This window comes from Centruroides vittatus, unplaced genomic scaffold, assembly GCF_030686945.1.
Source record: "Centruroides vittatus isolate TY-2023 unplaced genomic scaffold, ASM3068694v2 contig_2696, whole genome shotgun sequence".
NCBI lineage: Eukaryota > Metazoa > Arthropoda > Arachnida > Scorpiones > Buthidae > Centruroides > Centruroides vittatus.
The window spans coordinates 22,640-44,713 of NW_027121716.1; the positions used below are offsets into that span (position 1 = coordinate 22,640).

General features: G+C 30.3%; 1 protein-coding gene across 3 annotated transcripts in view; it reads left to right on the forward strand.

Moving 5' to 3' along the window:
- The window catches only part of LOC136971722 (kinetochore protein Spc25-like), a 38,690-nt gene that overhangs the window by 11,499 nt on the left and 5,117 nt on the right, over nucleotides 1-22,074 (forward strand). For 2 of the 3 annotated variants that reach the window (XM_067266201.1, XM_067266200.1), the window contains exons 3-6: nucleotides 9,481-9,546; nucleotides 10,505-10,651; nucleotides 16,480-16,581; nucleotides 21,540-21,638. In XM_067266201.1, coding sequence (XP_067122302.1) covers nucleotides 9,481-9,546; nucleotides 10,505-10,651; nucleotides 16,480-16,581; nucleotides 21,540-21,638 — 414 coding nt within the window. The remainder of the gene's footprint in view (nucleotides 1-9,480; nucleotides 9,547-10,504; nucleotides 10,652-16,479; nucleotides 16,582-21,539; nucleotides 21,639-22,074) is intronic. The other variant, XM_067266202.1, reaches the window with a different exon arrangement.

Sequence of the window (22,074 nt, forward strand, 5' to 3'; positions counted from 1 at the left end):
TTATGTCTAAGTGAAATAGCTGCCTTGTGTTCTTTTATTCTTGTTTCTAATAAACGCAAATATAAGTTTTTGAATTATAACAGTTACATTCCACTCTATAAACTGTCCCTTCATTTTTAAGATTGTTTATTTTATTGTTATGTTGTTCATTAATGTTGTTATAAATGTTATGTGATATTTTGTTGGTCAAAGATGGTGCCAAACTGATATTATCTTTTTTAAGGATCTTATTACAACTCTCAAAAATGTTTTTTATGTACAGGACGATTTTATATTTTTCGTCTAATTTGTATTTTGTATTATATCTGTTTTTCCAGTATTGTTTATGCCATGTATTTAATTTCGAATTAGGATAGTCATTAAGTATAAATTTAGTTTCCAACTCCTTTAGTTTAATTTTTTACCATTTATTATCTGATATTCTTGTATATATGTTTTTTATATCCATGATATAAGTATTCTTTTTCATATATTCCAGAATATAAGAATAGTAGTTGATAGTTTTATTAACATTACATGGCTTCTTGTGTGTTATAAAAGTAAATTTATTAAGGTTATTTGTTATTGTTATATCTAAGTAATTAATTTTTTTATTTTTTCTTCTTCTATATCAAATTGAATATTTTTGTTAATGTTAACGATGTTAAGAATAATATTACCATTTGTTATATTATTATTATTATTATTATTATATATTAGATTAATATATAATTACTAATATTTAAATAATGTCATGTCCTTTATTACAATTTGTATATTTTTTAACAGCACTGAAGAAAGGTTGGAACCTTAAACCAACCCGAAATGCATTTGTAGTTCAAATATTTTTAAAATAAAACCATAATTTTCTGACCAAAAAGCTGTAGATTGTCTATTAAGAAAAATTCTTTGGATTAAAAGGATGTTATACCATTATTCAAGACCAATTTTGTTAATGAAAAAAAGACATTTTTTTTAACATTATTCTGAAATTGATGAAGAACCCTCAGCTACAATTAGATCTTGATTTGAAAGATGCTTTTACATATTGTGAAATATGTAAAAGCATTCTTTAGACATAATTTTGCAATATTGTCATGCAATGATTCTTCTACAGAGCACATTTCTATGTTGTTTATGTTAGCATGAGATGTCAAAGCCATCTTTTTGTTGTTTAGTGATTGAAAACACAATTATAGACACATTTAGATTAAACCAGTTATTTCCAAACTTTTTTGAGCCACTGCCCACTTGATTCCATAAACTTATACCCAATGCCCTAACCTATTTTTCCTGTGTGAGAAAGGCTTGGAAATATTCTTAGGAAAACTTTTCTATGAACCTCATACTCTGCGACCTTACCATACATTGTTCTCAACATCTGGAAACATTAAACGCAATATTTCTTCTTACCCATTTTAATGGAAGAAATGGGAAAGTTGTCAGTGATCCAAACCTTTGCCTGTGGTCATTATTCAGTGTCCCCACTGGGTACTACCCAATGACTTTTTTTGCCAGATTAAGTATGTACATGAATATACAGAAAATGTTTTGTTTTTAAATATTGTTAGGTATCATTTCTTAATTGTTTTTGATATTGACTTGTTACTTGAAACAGGTTGATTTTTTTCATTTTATTATCCTGTATATTGTACATTTTTGATTTTATGAAAATAAAACAATTTTTCTCTCTGACAATATAATAAATTTGATAGTCAGTTTTCGGGGGGGAGAACTTATTGATACCAATGAGATTCAAAACACCAACTTCTTGATTATGAAACTGGTTCAGCCCCACAGAAACACCAGCCACTCTGTAAAGTGTAGAAAGTTTAAGTAATTTATGCAATTTTCAACCTCAATCTTCTTGTTAATTTTGAATACAGGTATACCTCGAGTTCAACGTCGTTTCAAGTTATGTCATTCTCGATTATACGTCATTTGTCAAAAAAGTATATGGAAAAATAAAAATCAAGTTTGTCATTTTATTCGACTTTACATCTGTCCGCCATAAATATTGAAGTCATAATATCACTAGAAAAGCATTAAAAGCACATAAAATCATATTAAAATATGTACAATTACAGTAAATGTTAATATAATCATCATAAATCCTAGAGAACGAAATATGAAAACATCTGTGGTTCTGTGTTGTCGTCTTATTTAGCGGTCTTAAGTGCTCATTATTGGCGTTTTCCACCGTAGTTTCGACTTACGTCATAACTACAGTCCACTACAGAAAATTCAACTTATGTTGCCTCTCCTGGAACCAATTACTGACGTAAGGCGAGGTATACCTGTAGTGTGCCTTATTGCTTGACAGTTCAGTGCACATATCAGTTGTTGGGGATGCACTAAACCAAGGCTGGGCAACCTTTTTTATAACATTGGCCAGAGTAAATTTTACGTTTTCTCCACGGGCCGTAGTAGTTAATTGACACCTTCTTGTGACCTGTAATTTTTTAGTCTGCAAATATGAAATAAAAAAATTAATTACTACATTTATTTCTCTTATCGTTTTCAAAAAATTACAAAGAATTGGAAAAATAACTATTAATCATAAAACAATAAATATACGTGTATAAGTGAAAAAAGTATTTATTTAATGTGGCATCTAGTGCTGCAAAGATTTTGTTAGCATATCAATATCTGGTTCAGTTTGTGTGGTGCTTAAACGCAAGTTGTTTTCCAAATGCGTATCGGTTATTTTGGTTCTGTACTTCGATTTCAAAGTACTTCATTTTGGAGAACAGCTGTTCACATCGATATGTTGAGCCAAATAAAGAGTAAATATATTTCGCATTATCAAATAAATTTGGAAACTCTTCAGCTGACAGGTGTTTATAAAACTCATGGGTAGGTGTAAAATTAAAATTTTCTTATAAACCTACCCTCTCTTTGAGATCCAATAATTCCGTTTGAAATTTTTCTGGAACAGATTTTTGATTTTAGTGATGGAAATGGGCTAGTTAAATAATTGAAAATAGATATTTGTCTTATCAAAATTTTGAAAACGTCGATCAAATTCTGAATAAAGATCTTTGATTTTTTTAACGGAAAATTGAAGATTATATTTGTCATGATAATTAGATAATGGTGGGAAATGAAAAAGATTATTTTTCTCTATATGGAATTGCTACAAATGGAGTTTACTTCTAAAAACTTTAATATGTCCATATAATTGTGTCACATCTTGATTTTACTTTTGTAAGGCTTCATTTAAAACATTCAGGTGTCCTGTAATATCAACAAAGAATGCCAGGTCTGACAACCATTTCTCATCATTTAATGCTTCAATGGGAATTCCTTTTATATCCATGAATAGTTTAATTTTGTGTTTTAAATTATAAAATTTGCTTAATACGGTTGCTCTCGAGAGCCAACAGACTGGGCAATAATGTTGAACATCTATATATACACTTTCAAGATCAATTAGCAATTCTTGAAATTCTCGATGACTTAGTGCTGATTTTTTTTATTGTGTTTATGTAGTTGGATACGACAGACATTACATTTTCTAATTGCATAGCTTTTGCACATAGATTTTCTTGATGGATGATGCAATGAGATATAAATAATTTAGAAAAATTCTATTTTCCCATTTTTTGTTTAAATAAGGAAATGACTCCCTTATTTTTCCTGTCATTGCTGCCACAACTCTTTAGAGAATAATATTCAATTTAAACAAGACGAATTACATCGAAAAATATTTATTTATAATTTCTTATAAAGATCTTGCGGGCCGGATAGAAACTTTTTGCAGGCCAGCTACGGCCCGCGGTCCAGGGGTTGCCCACCATTGCACTAAACCACTAAGTTTGATCAAAATCAGTGACCTGAACGTCATGTTATTCTCTTGTAAGATTTTATTCTGTAGCTGTTAACATATTATTATAATTAACAAATTTATATAAAGATATAAAACTAAAATTTTAGATTTTTTAAAATCAGTTAAATGCTAAATTTTAATTTTTTGGAAAAAATCACTTGCTAAGATTTAGTACCATACAATATGGTTTTTTGCTTTAATTATAATTTAATCTCATTTCTTTATTCTCATTATAGATTTTGTTTATTTTTTTAATTTAAATCATGTTTGTTTACTTATATTTTAAATTTCCTTTACATGAAATAATTTTAATTTTTTATCAAAGCAAAATGTCAGTGATGATGATAGATAATACAACAAAAATATTTTCAGTAAAAAATGAAAAAATCTCTATTTTTTCTTCAGAATTTAAAATTTTAATTAGCAATCAGATAGAAAACATCTAGCATATTTTCATCTTATCCACTATCATATGGCTATGTTTGTAAAAATATACTGTACAGTTATCTCCAGTACAATACAGCACTTCTACAACACAGTTTCACTCTAACACAATTTGAGAAATCTTCTGTACAAAATTTCACACACAACTTTTAAGTGAAAACTCTTTTTCTTTTTTCTTTTTGTATTAATCATGTGTATTGTCTCAAATTTGTCCATGGATTTTAGAATATTGCGGTTTTCAATTTATTTTGTTCCTTTTGTCAGGTTTACCTTAATGAAAACTGACAGTGTAATTTTTTCTTTCTTGTCCTAGCTCTTCTATCAACCAATGTTGTCATTGCTTTTAGACTTTAGCCTTTAAGACTTGTGTATTTTATTTTTATTTAAACATTCTTATTAAACTTTTTTCAACTGTAGATAAGTAATCATTCATAAAAATGACAAATGAAATACAGCAGTATCTCGGTACTCAAACAATTTGGTATTCAAATACAAATTTTGGAGGAAAAAATCACTCAGCACTTGACTGAACAAATGCAACCCACTAGAACAAATTTTTGATTGATAACATTTTTATTTTGTCATCATAAAAAAATTTTTTATGATAAAAATATAAAAAATAAAGATGTAGCTAATATTTCTGATCAAGATCAACAAAATGTTCAGAAGATGACAGTATTTTGTAAAAAGAAAATGCTCTTGTTTAACTAAAATTAATATAAATACATAATACAATACTTTTAACTGTGATTGTTAGTTAATTATTAATACTTTAATAAACATATTTCTTCTATAAGTATTAGACGTTAATGGTGCGGTTTTTTGTATATATTGCTTAAGTATCAATTTCCCTTGAAAATTTTCTTTTTTTCAATAGATTAATTGATTTAACTTCACAGTTGGTTTAACCGTAGTTATTTCGTCTGTACCGCATTTCATCAGAGACAAAGACTATTGGGTTTTATTCGCATTATTCTTTATTTCACTATGCATTTCGGGTGCAATCTTTTCCATTTATTTTGCGCCCCTCATCAGGTGTTACATTTCTACAATTGGTAGAGAATACATTTGTTACATTAATTATTGTAGATGGGTTTCTTAATATATATAAGTTATAAAAGATTATTACAGTTTTTTTGGACTAGTCATAAAGAGTTATTACAATTATTATAATTATTACATTATTTAGATTGATTTAACACAAATTAATGTAAGGGATTATTTCAAATTTTATTATTGTTAGAATTATTCGGTACTAACCTTTTTTAAGACCATTCCGTTATGAGGTGTTTATGTCACCGTCCCCCGAGGCATTTCTAACTGTCCTTCGTTTAGTTTATTTGCGTTTCTTAAGCCCCTCCCCATTTCCTCCCACACTTCGTCTACCTCCATGCCGTTGTTTAGATTTATTGTGTTGCTTTTATTGACTATTGTAAAGTGTTCTTTGAATTTTCGTAAATAGTTGTCCTTCTCTCTGTGGATTATTTTTATACTTTTTTTATCGATTGTGCATCCGAATTTACTGCAGTGATTGGTCCATGGTGATTGGTTATATTTGAGTCTGATTGCTGCTTCATGTTCTTTAATTCTGGTCTTTAGTTGTCTTCCTGTCTCTCCTATGTATATTGCTGGTTTTTTGCATGTACATTTTATTTCATAGACCACTCCTGTTTCGTCTAGTTTGTTTTCATTTTGGATTTCGTTGATGTTGATGCTGTTTTTAATTTTATTTTTTAGTTTGGCTGCTATTATAATACCATTTTTTCTGAAGACTTTTCTGTATTTTTCATATGTGTCTTTAATATAGGGGAAAGACGTATGTGTAATATTCTCATTGTTATTTTTGACGTTGAATCTGTTTTTAATAAATTCAGTTGTCCATTTTTTTAATAATCTGTTTGGGTAATCGTTTAGGATAAAAGTATTTATTAGGTCATTTTTTTGTTTTTCTCTCTCTTTAACTTTAGATGTTCTGTTCCATATTTTAGACAATGCTGTTATAAAGTTGTTTCTTTTAATAGTTATGGGGCAATACGATTTATAGTTAAGGATTTTGTCCACATTGCTGCTTTTTTTGTACGGTTTTATGTTGATGTTGTTTCCTTCTCTGGTTATAGTTGTGTCTAGATAATTTATTGCTTTTTTACTTTCAGTATCACTTTTAAATTTTATTGTATTGCTTAGTGTGTTTGCATAGTTGCATATTATATTTTCATTGGTTATTGCTTCGTCGTATATTATTATTATATCATCTACATATCTAGCCATAAAAGTTATCCCATTTGTGTTTGCTAATTTTTTATCTATTTCTGTCATGCATATTTCTGCGAGTTTCGGTCCGATTATTGTTTCCATACTAATGCCATTTTTTTGTCTATATATTTTTTCTTCTATATGGTAGTAATTATTGTAAAAACTGTATTTTATTAGTTCTAGTAGCCAGTTATGTATGTCTATCTTGCGTAGGCTTTCCTCAATGAGTTCCCATTTTATTGATGGGTACATAGAGATTATGTCCAGACTTAATAACCTGTATGTTGGTTTCATTTTAACCGTCATTAGTTTCCTTATTAGTTCGTCGGTGTTTTTTATAGAGTAGGTTGAGTATGGGACTATTTTTAGTTTTTTCTTTATGAACAGTTCTAGGTTGGATAATATTGTGTTCTTAAAGTCCACTAGTGGTCTGCATATCTCGCCTGGTTTGTGTGTTTTAAGACGGATTTTAAGTTGTGGTTTTCTGATGTCTTTGAAGTTGAGTATTTGTTTTTTTTCCCCTGGTGTTATCTTTTGTTGTTTGTAAAGTTTTGTAATTTCTTTTTTCATCCATTTTTCAATTTCATCTTTTGGGTCTTCGGTTAGTTCAACAAAGTCATCTGTTTGGACTATTTCTGATTTTTTCTTTTTTTCCCATTCTTTATTAACAATGATAATTTGGTTGGTTTTATCAGCTTTGATTATGTTTAAGTTAAGTAATCAGACTCAAATATAACCAATCACCATGGACCAATCACTGCAGTAAATTCGGATGCACAATCGATAAAAAAAGTATAAAAATAATCCACAGAGAGAAGGACAACTATTTACGAAAATTCAAAGAACACTTTACAATAGTCAATAAAAGCAACACAATAAATCTAAACAACGGCATGGAGGTAGACGAAGTGTGGGAGGAAATGGGGAGGGGCTTAAGAAATGCAAATAAACTAAACGAAGGACAGTTAGAAATGCCTCGGGGGACGGTGACATAAACACCTCATAACGGAATGGTCTTAAAAAAGGTTAGTACCGAATAATTCTAACAATAATAAAATTTGAAATAATCCCTTACATTAATTTGTGTTAAATCAATCTAAATAATGTAATAATTATAATAATTGTAATAACTCTTTATGACTAGTCCAAAAAACCTGTAATAATCTTTTATAACTTATATATATTAAGAAACCCATCTACAATAATTAATGTAACAAATGTATTCTCTACCAATTGTAGAAATGTAACACCTGATGAGGGGTGCAAAATAAATGGAAAAGATTGCACCCGAAATGCATAGTGAAATAAAGAATAATGCGAATAAAACCCAATAGTCTTTGTCTCTGATGAAATGCGGTACAGACGAAATAACTACGGTTAAACCAACTGTGAAGTTAAATCAATTAATCTATTGAAAAAAAGAAAATTTTCAAGGGAAATTGATACTTAAGCAAAACATATTTCTCTTAATAATGAAAAAGAAAAGTATACTTTTGTTAACTTTTGGAACCTAACCACATATTTTGTATTAGCTCTTTTTTCATATAATGTGGATTCACATAACTCAGCACTTTTTGAGAACATAATTACCATGTTATATGAGGGATATCTGTATTTATCAAAAGAATAGATTATTATGTTAAAGATGATCAAGTTAGTCTTTGATAACAGTTCAACTTTCTGCCATTTATTACATTTACACACAAGTTTATTTAGATTTTTTTATAAATCAATATTTTACATCTTCAATGACTGATATTTCATTCAAAAGTAATCAAAATATCATTTAACTTAAACTGAATACCTTATTATTGCAGATTGTCCAGCATGTCAGTATATCTGGGGAGACCATGAAATTGGATATTTCCATGTGGTAAAAACTGGTATGTCAGTTTATCCCAGGGAATATTGGCATGCATGTTTAAGTGAGGTTATATATTCCTCTTTAGAGGGCACATTAAAAACTGAATGAGTTACATCATATAAAAATGAACAAGTTTTTATTCTAAAACTATGAAACTGTCAACATTACATCAAAAACTACAATTATATGTGTAATTTCTTTATTTTGTCTTCTTTCTCACAATGTAAAATATTCATGGAATACAAATTTTTTTTTTTTTTTTTTTGTTTTATTATGATTAGTTTCAAAAATGCAAAAATAACACATTAAATTTCAGAAACACTCTGTAAATTATCTCAACTTACACCAATTAATATCCCTTAGTGAGAAATTTGAGAGGAAGGTGTTATTTTAAAACCAGTGTAGGTGTTCAGTGTAGCCCAGACTGACTGACTGCTGCTACTACTGCTAATGTCAATAAGTCGTTAATTGTTTTATTGTCCTGTAAGCAAAAACTTTCTTCCTGATTTTAAGTCAGTCAAACTACAATGTTGTTATTTTATTGAACTTGGAAGATTCCATGTTTTTAACATTTACTTAACAACTAGTTCTGTTATATCTGATTAATTTTATTTTTTAATTACAGTTTAACTGGCATCCCAATAACCCTGGGTTTTCCAGCATATTGGTCTCCCCAGTTATATGTGGCATGCCAGTCAATCCTGGAAAACACAGAATAACACACAACAAATAACACATTTATAATTTCAAATCATAACAATATTGTTGATAAACATCAATGTAAATGATTAGTATACTAATTTTGAAATATAAACAACTTAAACCTGATAGTTACATATTAAAGCCAAATGAGATTAAGATTAAGATTTTTGAAGTTCTGAAATTGTTTTTCTGCAGTATTCAACACTGATAAGAAATCAAACAGCTAAGTACTTGTGTTGTGACTTACTAGTTTTTTAGTGTTCTGAGTTCAAAATATTGTTGTGTTTTATAAAGTCAATCAAATAACAATAAAAATACAATAGTTAAATCAATTCTTTTATATAAATTAGTTATCGAAAAAAATATATTTGAAAGTTTTAATTTTTTGTAATTTACATTAACATTATAGAGAGATTTTCAGAATATAATGCTGAAATTGAGAAATTAAAAGCTGAAGAACTTCATTTGAAGTCAGGTAAATAAGTAATTTTATAAAGTTTTTTTGATAATGTTGACATTGGAAATTTTTCAATAACAAAATAAAGATGGTAGTAAAAAAAAATTACTTTTATCTAATACATCTTATTTTAAAATTATACATATTCACAATGTAAATAGGCATTTTAATTAATGTATTTGCTCCTCTTCCTACTTCAATGATAAGACCAGTAATGAAGTAAATCATAAATGGATGAGAAGGATAAAAGACCTTTTTAAATGTGATGTTTATAAAGTTTGTACTTATGTTCTGGCTAAAATTTTTTTTTAAATTTATTATTATAATATATGTTAAGAAAAATCCATTTGTTTTAGATATAGTACAACAAAAACATCTTTGAAGAATACAGGTACTAAAAGTGATAAGACTGATGAGTGGTATGACACCTGAAATGCATTTTCTTGTAACTAATATCAATAAAGTCTAAATTCATTCATATTGTCTCCTGTGTTCCTGCATGATAAGTCTGTAAAAAAAGCAATTACCAGTTATTGTTATGTAGAGGGTATTAATTTCCCATTACAATATTACATTTAACATTTTAATTGTTGAACCATGCCATTAGAAAGTGTGACCAATTGTTTGGGTTAAAAAATTATTTTTTTAATACTAATTTCAGCCTTCATAAGTTGGGACTGACTAGTTTTTTTTAAGTTTGATAAACTGGTGGATCATATTAACTAGCCAGTTGAGGGTTAATTTGCAAAACTTTAAATCTTTCATAATACATATTTTGAAGATACATAATAGATAAAACTGTAAATAATCTTAAACATGAATGAAAACTTAATTCACATTCAGATAATTTAGTTTTATATTGATATAATTTGATAGTAAATGTTTTTGCCTATCAGTTAAGTTTCTGGATTTAAATATTTTAGTTATTAATCTAATAACTATTTAATATTAAACAAGAACATTTTTAAATTCTTAGATAAACAGGATAAAATTGAAGAATGTGAAAAAGCAAAACAACAGTTAGATGAATATCATGAAAATATGCATAATATATTACAGCTGACTGAATCATTAGAAGCAAAAATAAACATAGAAGAGGAAAAAACCAAAGAATATGAACAATGTATGTTATGTTAAATTACATTCTAATAAAATAATGCATTTTAGGATACTTATATTTAAAACTGATGACTTCTAAATGCAACTTGTGTTACAAATTTTGTTTGTAATGGATTTTCAGTTTAATTCATTTTACTAGCAACTTTAATTACATTTGTAATATTAGGTTGATGTTTTTTCAGTTATAAATGGGCAGAAAATTGCTCTTGGCATATGTGTTGAGTCTGATTAAAGTTTCCTTTGATATCAATAACTGTCTATGGCAGTGTTTCTCAACCTGGGGGTCACGGTGATATTAAAGGGGGGTTGCAAGATAATAATGAAATCATTTTATGAGAAAAAATCATTTATTATAAACTTATAAACATTTTACTTACAATAAGTACACATGTAAAGAAAAGAAATTAATGTGATGGTTGCATTTGTTTTTCATTTAAAATTTTCTCCATACGTGGATCAAATTACGAAGAGCACGTACACATCAAGTTGGAACTTGTAAATTGCTCAAGTATGTACATGTCATACATGCATGTTCATACCCATTGCTATGAACGCAGCGACATAAAATAATAGGAATAGTTGTATTACATTTTTTATACTGTCAGTATTTTCTTAATATATAAAATTAGTGCAATGTGATTATTTAATATTTTTAAAAATTTACATTTATAATTTCAGTCAAAATTCAATTAGTAATAGTAAAGCTTACTGTTATTATTCCTTTGGATGGGGGTTGCAAAATATTAATTTTGTTTATATTTACTATTGGGGGGTTGCAGAGCTAAGAAGGTTGAGAATCGCTGGTCTATGGTATATGTCATACAGAGTTCAAGTTCAAGTTACAGCATGAGTTTAAACTCATGCTATAACTTGATGTGTCAAGTGTTTGGCAATGTTAAATGTCAGCCAAGTTGTGATCTATCATACTTCAATCTTCAAAGCATGTGTTGAAATTTAAGTGTTTGGCACAATTGTAAATAAATAATCAGTCATTTGTTCAAAAACACTCCACTAAACTAAGTCAATTGTTTTTATTGTCTTCATCAGAATCAGTCAGTTTTGGTAACTTTTATAGAAATTTTATTTTGGTAACTTTTATTTTACTCCTAGCAAAGTTACTAATCAACTAATCATAAAAAAATTAATTTATTTTTTACACAATTAGGAACTGGAATTACTGAAAGGAGCTGGAAGGTTACTGAAAATTTACCATGAAATTTATTCTATTTGAAAAGTGTATATTTCTATTGTAATTATAAATACCTGTATGTATTTGATTATATGTTTTAGACAGTTATAAAAATAAAACATATGATAAGTGAAAATGAAACACACAGTTTTGGTTTCATTTTCAATAGTCATAGGTATGATTTTAAGTGCAATTTTATTATTATTATTATGTTGGGTTATGTGAGATATGCTTGGTTAACACAGGTGGCTGTGTACTATGCCGGACCAAAGTCAAGGCATAGTACCAAAACAAAAATTAAAGAAGTGTATCAGTGTGTGTGTCTGTATTCAGGAATTTCCTCACAATATGACATGTATTCAATATAGTGGCCTTCTGTATTGTGATATATGTATTTCTATTCAATTGTAATGTGCCCAGGCTTTTGTGTAATGTGTGTGGTATCACACCTGTAGAGGAGAGAACAACAGGTACAATAAGCACCCTATCCATCCTCCACAGATGCCTTATTTCCTGGGCAAGTTCTGTGTACTTGCTAATTTTTTCAGCATATGTGTTTTGTATATTGTGAGTGTTTGGAATGGATATGTCTATAATGTATGTGATTTTATTGTGTTTGTCAATGAGTGTGATGTCTAGTCTGTTGTGGTAAATTGTTTTATCTGTGATTACAGCTCTGTCGTAGTACATTTTGTGTATGTTGTTTTCCAATACTGTCTGTGGAATGTACAGTACTTGTAGTATGGTTTGTGGATGTCTACTAATTTGTGTTTCTTTGCAAGCTCTTGATGTATTATATTTGCTACTTGATTCTGTCTGTGTAAATAATCTGTCTGTGCCAAGAGCTTGCAACCGGAAGTGATGTGTTGTATAGTTTCTGGCATGATGTGACATTTTCTGCATGTGTCATTTGTGAGTGTTGCATCTTTGAGTATGTGTTTTCTGTAGTTTTTAGTATTTATGACCTGATCCTGTATGGCAATCATGAATCCTTCAGTTTCCCCAAAGAGGAATCCCCGAGCTAACCAGCTGCTTGATGCAGTTATGGCCACAAATCCTGGGCCAGGTCATAGGGATGCCTGCCATGAAGCGCCTTTCGAGCCCATGATTGCTTAATGGTGTCTATGCTTTTTATATGTTGTGAGTGTAAATTTAATGGTGTGTTATTCGAGTCTGCTAGAGTTACTGCTTTATGTAACTGTGGTGTTTCTTGCTTTTTGTAGAAAAACTCTCACAGGGTCTGTATTTGTTTGTAGTGAAGGTTAACTATATCAATCAGGCCACGTCGCCATCTTTACATAGAAGGGTTAGTCTTTCTATGGCAGATTTAGGATGATGATGTTTATGCTTAGTGAGTGTTGTTCTTGTTTTCCTTTGGAGTTGCTCAAGATCTGTGTGAGTCCAATGTATAACTCCAAAAGAATATGTGAGTACTGGGATGACATATTGTGTTTATTGCTTTAACTGTGTGTTTTGCATTTAACTGTGTTCTGAGAATAGCATTTAACCTACTTTGGTATTCTTTAAGTTAATCTTTGCTTTATTTGTGCATGTTCTGTTAGTTTGGCCTGTTGGAATTCTAAATACTTGTAGAACTCGCCCTCTTCCATGGATTCAATAACATCTCCATTTCCAAGTGCAAAATCTTCTTTCTTCAGGATTCCTTTTTCTATGTGAAGTGTTTTGCATTTATCTAGGCCAAATTCCATTTGTATGTCCTTGGTGTATGAATGTGTGATTTGTAGGAGTTGATGAAATTGTTTTTGTGTGGATGCATAAAGTTTTATGTCATCCATGTACATGAGATGTGACAGTATAAACTGTGTTGTTTTTTCATGTCTGATATTGTAACCATGTTGTGTGTTGTTTAGCATGTTGGATAATGGGTTCAGAGCTAAGCAGAACCAGAGAGGACTCAAGGAATCTCCTTGAAAAATTCCTCGCCTAATAAAAATTTGGTTTGTTTGTATGGAAGTGTTACTAACCCTGAGATGTAGTGTTGTTCTCCAGTGCTGCATAGTGTTTTGAAAGAATGCAATGAGTGATGGATGTATTTTATACACGTGTAGAATATGTAGCAGCCAACTGTGTGGAACACTGTCGAATGCTTTTCTGTAGTCTATATATGCCATGTGTATGTTTCTGTGTTGTTTGTGTGCTTGCCATAGAATGACTGAGTCTATGAGTAACTGTTCTTTGCATCCCCTGTGATTTCTACGGCAACCTTTTTGTTGTTCTGTAAGAATGTCATGTTCTTCAACATGTTTGTATATTTTGTTTGTGATACAGGATGTCAATAATTTGTAGGTGTTGGAAGACATGTAATTGGTCTGTATTGTGTGGGGTCTGTGATATTGTTGTTTTTAGGTTTCATGTAGGTGATGCTCTGAGTAAGAAATTTTGGCATGTCTTGTGGATTGATGATGATGTGTGTTAGGTGTTTAGCTAGTTCCTGGTGCAGTGATGTAAACTTTTTGTACCAGAAATTGTGAATGTTGTCTACACCAGGTGTCTTCCAGTTGTGTGTTCTGTTAACAGTGTATTGGAAATCATGTATGTTTATTTCAACACAGGGCATAGTTGGTATGTTGTGCAAGTTTCTGTTCTCCTCCTCGATCCAGCCTGCATCAGCATTGTGCGTGACAGCACTGGACCAAAGAGAAGACCAATATGTTGTGAGTTCTTCTTCTGTTGGTGTGCCACTGTGCTGTGTATCAGTGTTTGCTTTGTTATTAATTTGTCTGTAAAAGAGTTTTTCATGTTGTAAATAATTTATTTTGTTGTTTTCGTAGTGTACATGTTTTGTATCGTTTGAGTCTACGTGCTTTGGCAGCAAGTTTTTGTTTTAGTGTATCAATGTATTCTGTAATGCGTGTGTTGTGATGTTCATGTTTTGTGTGTGTTTTTATTTTCTTGAAAATGTTTTTGAGCTGTTTCCTTAATTTGGGTGTTATGTTGTTTTTAGTGTATTGTGTTAGCCTGCCTAATTGCTGTCTAATGTCATTTATTTGTGTTTCTATTCTTCTCTGCCAGGCAAGCTTGTGATAGAACTGTGTTTTCTGTGTATTTGTCTGTGATTGTACTTTCAGTCCATGATGTGTCACTACTGTGACTGCCCCAGCATAAACTAATGTATGAATGTCTGAGAGTGTATAAATTGAATGAATGTAGTGTGGTAATGAGTGAGTGTTTACATAATTTACTGTTTTTCCTACTTCCTTTGATGTGTTGATTTTTGGTATTCGTGGTCGTTGTGTGGGATCTGTGCCTGTATATTTAGTGAGTGTTTCCTGAAATATAAGTGAGAGCATATTAACTAAATCTATGTCTATGTTATCAGTGGTGGATGAGGAAGTGTCTGTAGTATCATTAGTGGTAGTTGTTGTATGTGTGCTATTATCAATGCTTGTTGCTGGATTATCCTGACAGGTTACATGATCTTCATTAATAATGTGAAATGTTTCTGTCTGTTGATGTATTTGATCAGCATCCTGTTGTTTGATAAGTTCAAGTGTTGTTTGTGGGATAAGGTTGTTGTGTATAATTGTTCTTTTTTGATCAACAACCCTTTGTTTCGGTGACAGTGAGGTGAGGATATTGTTGTGTGAATCTATAGTGTAGTTGTCGTCTGTATGCTGTCATGTTTGTTTCGAGTTTTGTGATGGCGTAGTAAGTACAGACAATAAACGCATTCATTTCTATTGTCCATTTCATCCATTGGCGTAGTTTTCCAGCCTTTGTGGTCTGTGGGTGCAATGCCACAGAAACACCAAGGCTAGGTTGGTTCCTCACATCTGTTGAGGGCATTGCAGTAGCCATGCTTGGGCCGGTGCTGCTTTCACCACCGGTAACCAAGGGAGACTGCAGCCTATTTTTCAAACATGAGCCTCTGCCTAACCCACAAATGCAGACCTTAACCCGGGCAACATCCGAGCCGGTATCAAACTTTGATCTGGTTACTACCATGATAAGTATCTCCACAGAATGTGGGTGTGGTCACTCTTAGCTTCATTTCTTCCCATAGTCCTTACTGGCATGGGTGTCCCTACCAGGAGCTTGTGCTCCAGCTTGCATTGCTCTATGGTTCAGTAAAATTACTGGGCTCTCCCCACCACAACCAGGTGGTGACCACGGGAGAGTTATTATTATTATTAATCTTTATTAGCATAAAGGTAGACACCTTGTTACTCTGGCCAAGCAATTAAAAATATTAGAATAAACATTTTGAAAACAATATACTGTTAATTTTACATTAAACCAAACATTGTAGGAAGATATATTTTATTTTATTTGAAACTGTTGTGATTATTAAATAAATAAATGTATTTAGTAGTGTGAAATGTTTCAAAATAGTCAGGTGTAGATATATAGCACATTTTTTACAAAGATACATAGTGTGATATCACTTCATATTGTCATCCTTTCATATAAAATGACAAGTGTACAGTGATTTAATTCAGTGTTAATTTTAATTGCTTTTTGAAATTATCCATTTTTATTATAAAACAAAGTGAGTTCACATGTAACAAGGAAAAGAGCACTTTAATATGGCTATATAAATATTTTGTCAAATTTTTGATTTATATATTTCTAAGTGTATATAAATAAAACATTTTTAAGTAATGTATTTTTCTTTATTGCAGTATTAGTTACTCAGCAGTCTAATGATGAAAAAATTGTGGAATTTGATAAAGCTATTAATTATTTTCAATCAAGATTAGGATTGAAACTGAAAAGCAAGGAAGGTGAGTATTCCTTAATACTTCTTTCAAATTTAACTTTTGATTGTGTAATATTTACTGCACTTTATAAGAAAAGATATATCTATAAGATATTGCAAAAAATTTTAACAATAAAACAAATAAATTTAGAGTTTATTTACTAATTTAAATAAAAAGAAAAAGTAAAGCAAAAACTTAAAACATCTTTAAAAAGAAGAAAATCTGATAATCTAATGTAAATTATTGCAATCATCAAAATGAGAAAATGAGACTTGATAACAGTTAGATATATGTACTGTACATTAATTACATTGAGATTAATTTATAATTAGTTGGTGTAAAGATTAAAATGTGCTTACATTTAAAAAATTCTCATGGTATAAATGCTAATTCACTTAACTGAAAATAGAAATTAATTCTACAAAATGGAATTATTTAAAAAGAACTCTAAAATTTATGATAATTTCAATTGTATATAATGTAGGAAATTTAATGCATATTAATATTGTTAAACAAGAAGAAAATGAAATAATGTATTAACATGGTTTATACATGCAGTTTATTAATATAAAATGAAATTTAAAAAAAAGGAAAAAGAAAATCAAAAACGTATACTTGTTTTAAGTGCTTTCACTTTTTGTCATCTAAAGTATTGTCAACAGGAATACAGAATTTGAATATATATAATTTAAATTTGATTTATAATAAAATTCTAATATAATTTGAACAGTAGGGTATAATTTTAATAATAATAATAATGCTTATTTTAAATTGCATTATTTTAAAAAATTAACATTATGGATAAATTTAAAATTGAAAAGCAATTACTATTTATATATGTACAGTACATTGTTTACATTTGCTCACTGTTTATTTTTACTGGGGGTGAATTGATGAATTTAATCATCTTATTTCTATAGTTTTTTTTATATAACAGTTGTTAATGATGCATTTGTATTAAAATGTAAATTAACTCTGTCCATTCTTGTTGAAATTTTTTTCAACATTAATTTGGCTAATTTTGTTTTGACCTTCATATTTGATGTTGTTCAGAAGATAGAATGTTTCAAACCCCATTGTGTCTTTCAAATTACTCTACAACCTGAAGATGATAAATTAAATTTGACAAAAATGTTCATTTTCTTTAATATTATACTGCTAGTTTGGTGAATGTTTTAATAGTACTATTAACCCAGTTCTTAGTTGTTATAAGTTCTCTTTGTATATAACACCCATTCTCCATCAGGACTAATTAAAAGTATGCTAAGCTTCCCACTTTTATGAAGGATGTCCCATTTATGCTTATAATTTACTGACATTCAGATTTTCTCTTAAAGCCAAAAATCTAACAAATCTTTCATTCTTAAATCTAAACATTGCTATAATAGAAAATGTCCATTTCAGTGTGAAGAAAATCAAATTTAATTCAGCAGTTCTCTATTAGTGAGTCTTATCAATATAACTCCATGAAAAAAAATATGATGTTCTTCCACAGATATATGGTTTTTGTAATCCTGAGAAAATATTAAATTAGAAATAAAATTAATAATAAACTTGTGTATTAAAAATGGATTTTTTATAATGTTGCAACGAATAGTATATTCGGCCAAACTATTTGACTTGATTAATGCATGTACAAAAATTGGCATGTACCACATTATGGCAAGGATCATACACCCTGCTCTCTATTGGCCCACTGTCACTACGGTAGTGGACAGACATGAGCGTCATGGCAGTATGTGATAAGTGATGATATCAAATGTGGATAACAATGAAATGACCTACACATGTAAATAACAGAAAAAGAACAGAGAAGGACTGCAAAGTGAAAATGTGAAAATAAATATGAAATTGAGGTGATAACACAATCGAACAAGTTGAGGCAGCTTATTGGCGTAAAATTCACAGCCGTCAATGCCAAATAATTGTTCTCATAGACTTCAGAAAGCTAAATGCTTGTAATGAAAGTCAGTATGCAAGGGCAAAAGCCTGGGACCGTTCAGGTTACCAAGCTGTCTCGAATCTGTGAAATCATAACTGTGACTTATACTGCTGTCCTATCTGTCTCTTTTCTCCGTTATCACCAGACTATGAGTCACGTAATTGTAAAATGGGAAATCTTTTCTTAGCATGCCTAAACTTTACAAAAAGAACACACCCTCAAATTTTTAAGTTTCTAGCACCAGTAGTTTTGGCTCTGCGTTAATTATTCTATCAGGACTTGTTCTTTTATATATGAGTATATAGATGACTAAACTACATAATAAGTAGGTAGTTTTCATTTGATTTGTTACTTTTTTTTAAAAAAATAACTTAGTTATATTACTTTTTCTTTGATCTTTTAGATAAATAAGCAAAAAATTGCACTTTCTCGAACTTGAAATGTATGTTTAGCATTAATAAAAGTTACCAAAATGATTAATTTACTGTGTTTTTATTATTTCTTACTTTTGTTTTTAGGTATTTGGTATTCAGCCGAATAACGAATAGTAACCGAATATTCCTTGCATAACTAATTTTTTACACTCAGAGTTCAAATTTTTTTAAATAAAATAAAGGTACCATTCTCCCTCTGATCACAATTAATTCTTCTTCTTTTCTTTGGAAGGTTATGTAAAATTTTTTTAGTTTATTAAGGTATATAACACAAATTATTAAGCTAGAAAATTAAATTGCAATCTTCCAGTTACTTTTTTCAACATAAAATATGGGGAGAAAACAAAATTAGCTAAATTAATGTTAAAGAATTTCAATCAGTATTCATTTATAGTTTAACTTGAATTTGTCATTAACAACTTTTAACCAAGAAGCGTTAGAAATAAGAATGACTAAACAAACCAATTTGATGTTTCCTTGTAATTCCAATTGTTTTAAACATATTCAAAATGTTAATTTTTTAAAAACTGATATGTTTAACAATAATAATAGTAATGTTCTTATGATGATGGTAAAATGTATCTTACACTGTATATATACAAGTGCATAGTAATATGCCAGACCAAAGTCAAGGTGTAACTGCAGAAAATGTTTTGTTTACATGCTGTGTGTGTACAATATATCTATGTTTAAGAATATCCTTACAGTGTGATGTGTTTATTATGACATCTTTCTGTAGTGATGCCTGTACAAAAAAGGATTATATGCACAATAAGTACAGTACCTTATCTATTGTCCACAGATGCTCTATTTCATGGACAAGTTATGAATATTTGGACTATGAACTCCAAAGTTGAGTTTAATTAAACACTTGGCTTTATTTCCATCTTTATTTAGTTGAACTCGCCGCAGACCTCCAGCACCACTCGAGCGAGCACGCCCAACGTCGCCCGGCTTCGACGGCCCGCCGACCTGCGGGACCTTCGACTCGCGGACTCCTGGCGAGACGCACGTTCCGAAGAAGGGTGCGGAGTGGCCGGGAAGGCCTTGTCGTGCCTCGGTGGAGCGACACGTCCGGGGCAGACAGATATAACACCGGCAATCCCTCCGAGGAGAGGAAAGCCGGCCACCTTCAGCCACCAGCCCTTACGACTGACGCTTAGAAGTGGCTCCACCGGTTGCGGCGTACTTAGTCATCAGTAGGGTAAAACTAACCTGTCTCACGACGGTCTTGCCAGGAGTCCGCAGGTCGGCGGGCCGTCGAAGCCGGGCGACGTTGGGCGTGCTCGCTCGAGTGGTGTCGGAGGTCTGCGGCGAGTTCAACTAAATAAAGATGGAAATAAAGCCAAGTGTTTAATTAAACTCAACTTTGGAGTTCATAGTCCAACAATTATGAAAACACGGTTTCAAAGAAGAAATAAAAATTATGAATATTTATTAATTCTTTCAGTGTATGAATTTTATATATTGTGAGTGTTTGGTATAAACTATGATGTATGTGATTTTGTTTTGTTTGTCAATGAATGTGATATCTGGTCTGTTGTGATGGATTGTTTTTTCTGTGATTATAACTCAGAGTAGTCTGTATATTTTGTGTGTTGTTTTCTATGACTGTCTGAGGTGTGTATTTGTAGTATTGTTCTTTGGTGTTATTGTTTATGTTTGTGTGCAAGCTTTTAATATATTTATTAGCATTTGGTTCTGTTAGTGTAAGTAGTCAGTTTGTGTTAAAAGCTTGCAACCCAATGTGATGTGTTTTGTGCATGATATGGTATTTCCTACAAGTGTAGTCTTCTAATATGTAATTTCTTATATTTATGACCTGGACTTGTATGGAAATTATGAACTGCTGGTTGACTCTTGGATGATGTCAACCACAACCGTTCTGTCAACCTGATCCTGGCTGACATTGTTGAGATGTATATCATGAAGCTTCTTATGAGTCAAAGACTTGGGTGATGATATCTATACATTTTGTGAACTCTATTAGATTTAGATCAATTTGTGTAAGTCTAATAGTGTACTATTTTTGTCTGCAAAGAGTTAGTTTCATGTAATTGTGATGTATCTTCTTTTCTATAGAAAAACTTTTGTAGTGTTTGTAGTGAAGGTTTAAAATATCTGAGATTTCACCCTCCCTCTTTATGAGGAAGGATCAAACTTTCTTTGGATGACTTAAGATGGTGCTTCTGTTTTTTTCCCCCTCTTTGAGTTCTACTTCTGAGTGTGTCCACTGTACAGAAGGATTTGCTCAGGATTAAACACTTACTTTATGCAATCACAAAGTATTGAATAATCATATTTGAATAAAGTGTAATGTGAAACTTACCTTCTTCAACTGCTTCATAATGAAATAATGAGTCATTCCATTCATGTTGCATGCTAATTTCATTTTATATGGAGATATTCCACATAATAAGTGTTCAGTCCCAAGTGAATCACTCTGTATAACTCCAAACGAATATGTCAGTAATGGGATAACATGTACATTGATAGTTTTAAATGTTTGTTTTGCATTCAGATACATTGTTAATAATTATTGTTATTAAGCTCACTATAATAATAATAATAAATATATTATGTATAATATAAATATTGTGTTTCAGATCTTGGACTCTCATTCATATTCACACACATTAACCCTGATAATCAAGATGAGCAGTTTGAGTTTTGCATTAAGATAATAGATAATGATGAATATAGTGGTATGTTAATATTCTTTGTTGTCTTCATAAATTTTAATAATTTAAAAAAGAAAATCATATATGCTATATTTTAGTTTTATATACTTACATAAAAATTTATTTTTTGTAAGTATATACCATATTTACTCACATATAAGATGAGGTTTTTATTCATTTTTCACTGCTTCAAAAACTTAGATCGTCCTATATATGCATGCAAAGGATTCTTTGCATTTTTGCAATAATTTTTGTGAACTGTGGATTCGAATTTTTTACCTGATGCTCACCCTTTCGTGTTTAAAAACAAAAGTATTTTATCTGGGTCGTTTACTCCTGACAATACACAAGAAGGATTCAAAGATGAATAGTAATAGGAAAAGCAATTGAATTGAATTCCAAAATCATACGGAAGCCCAATATAAGTTTTAATCCATTCCCACGTAAAAACAGATAATTA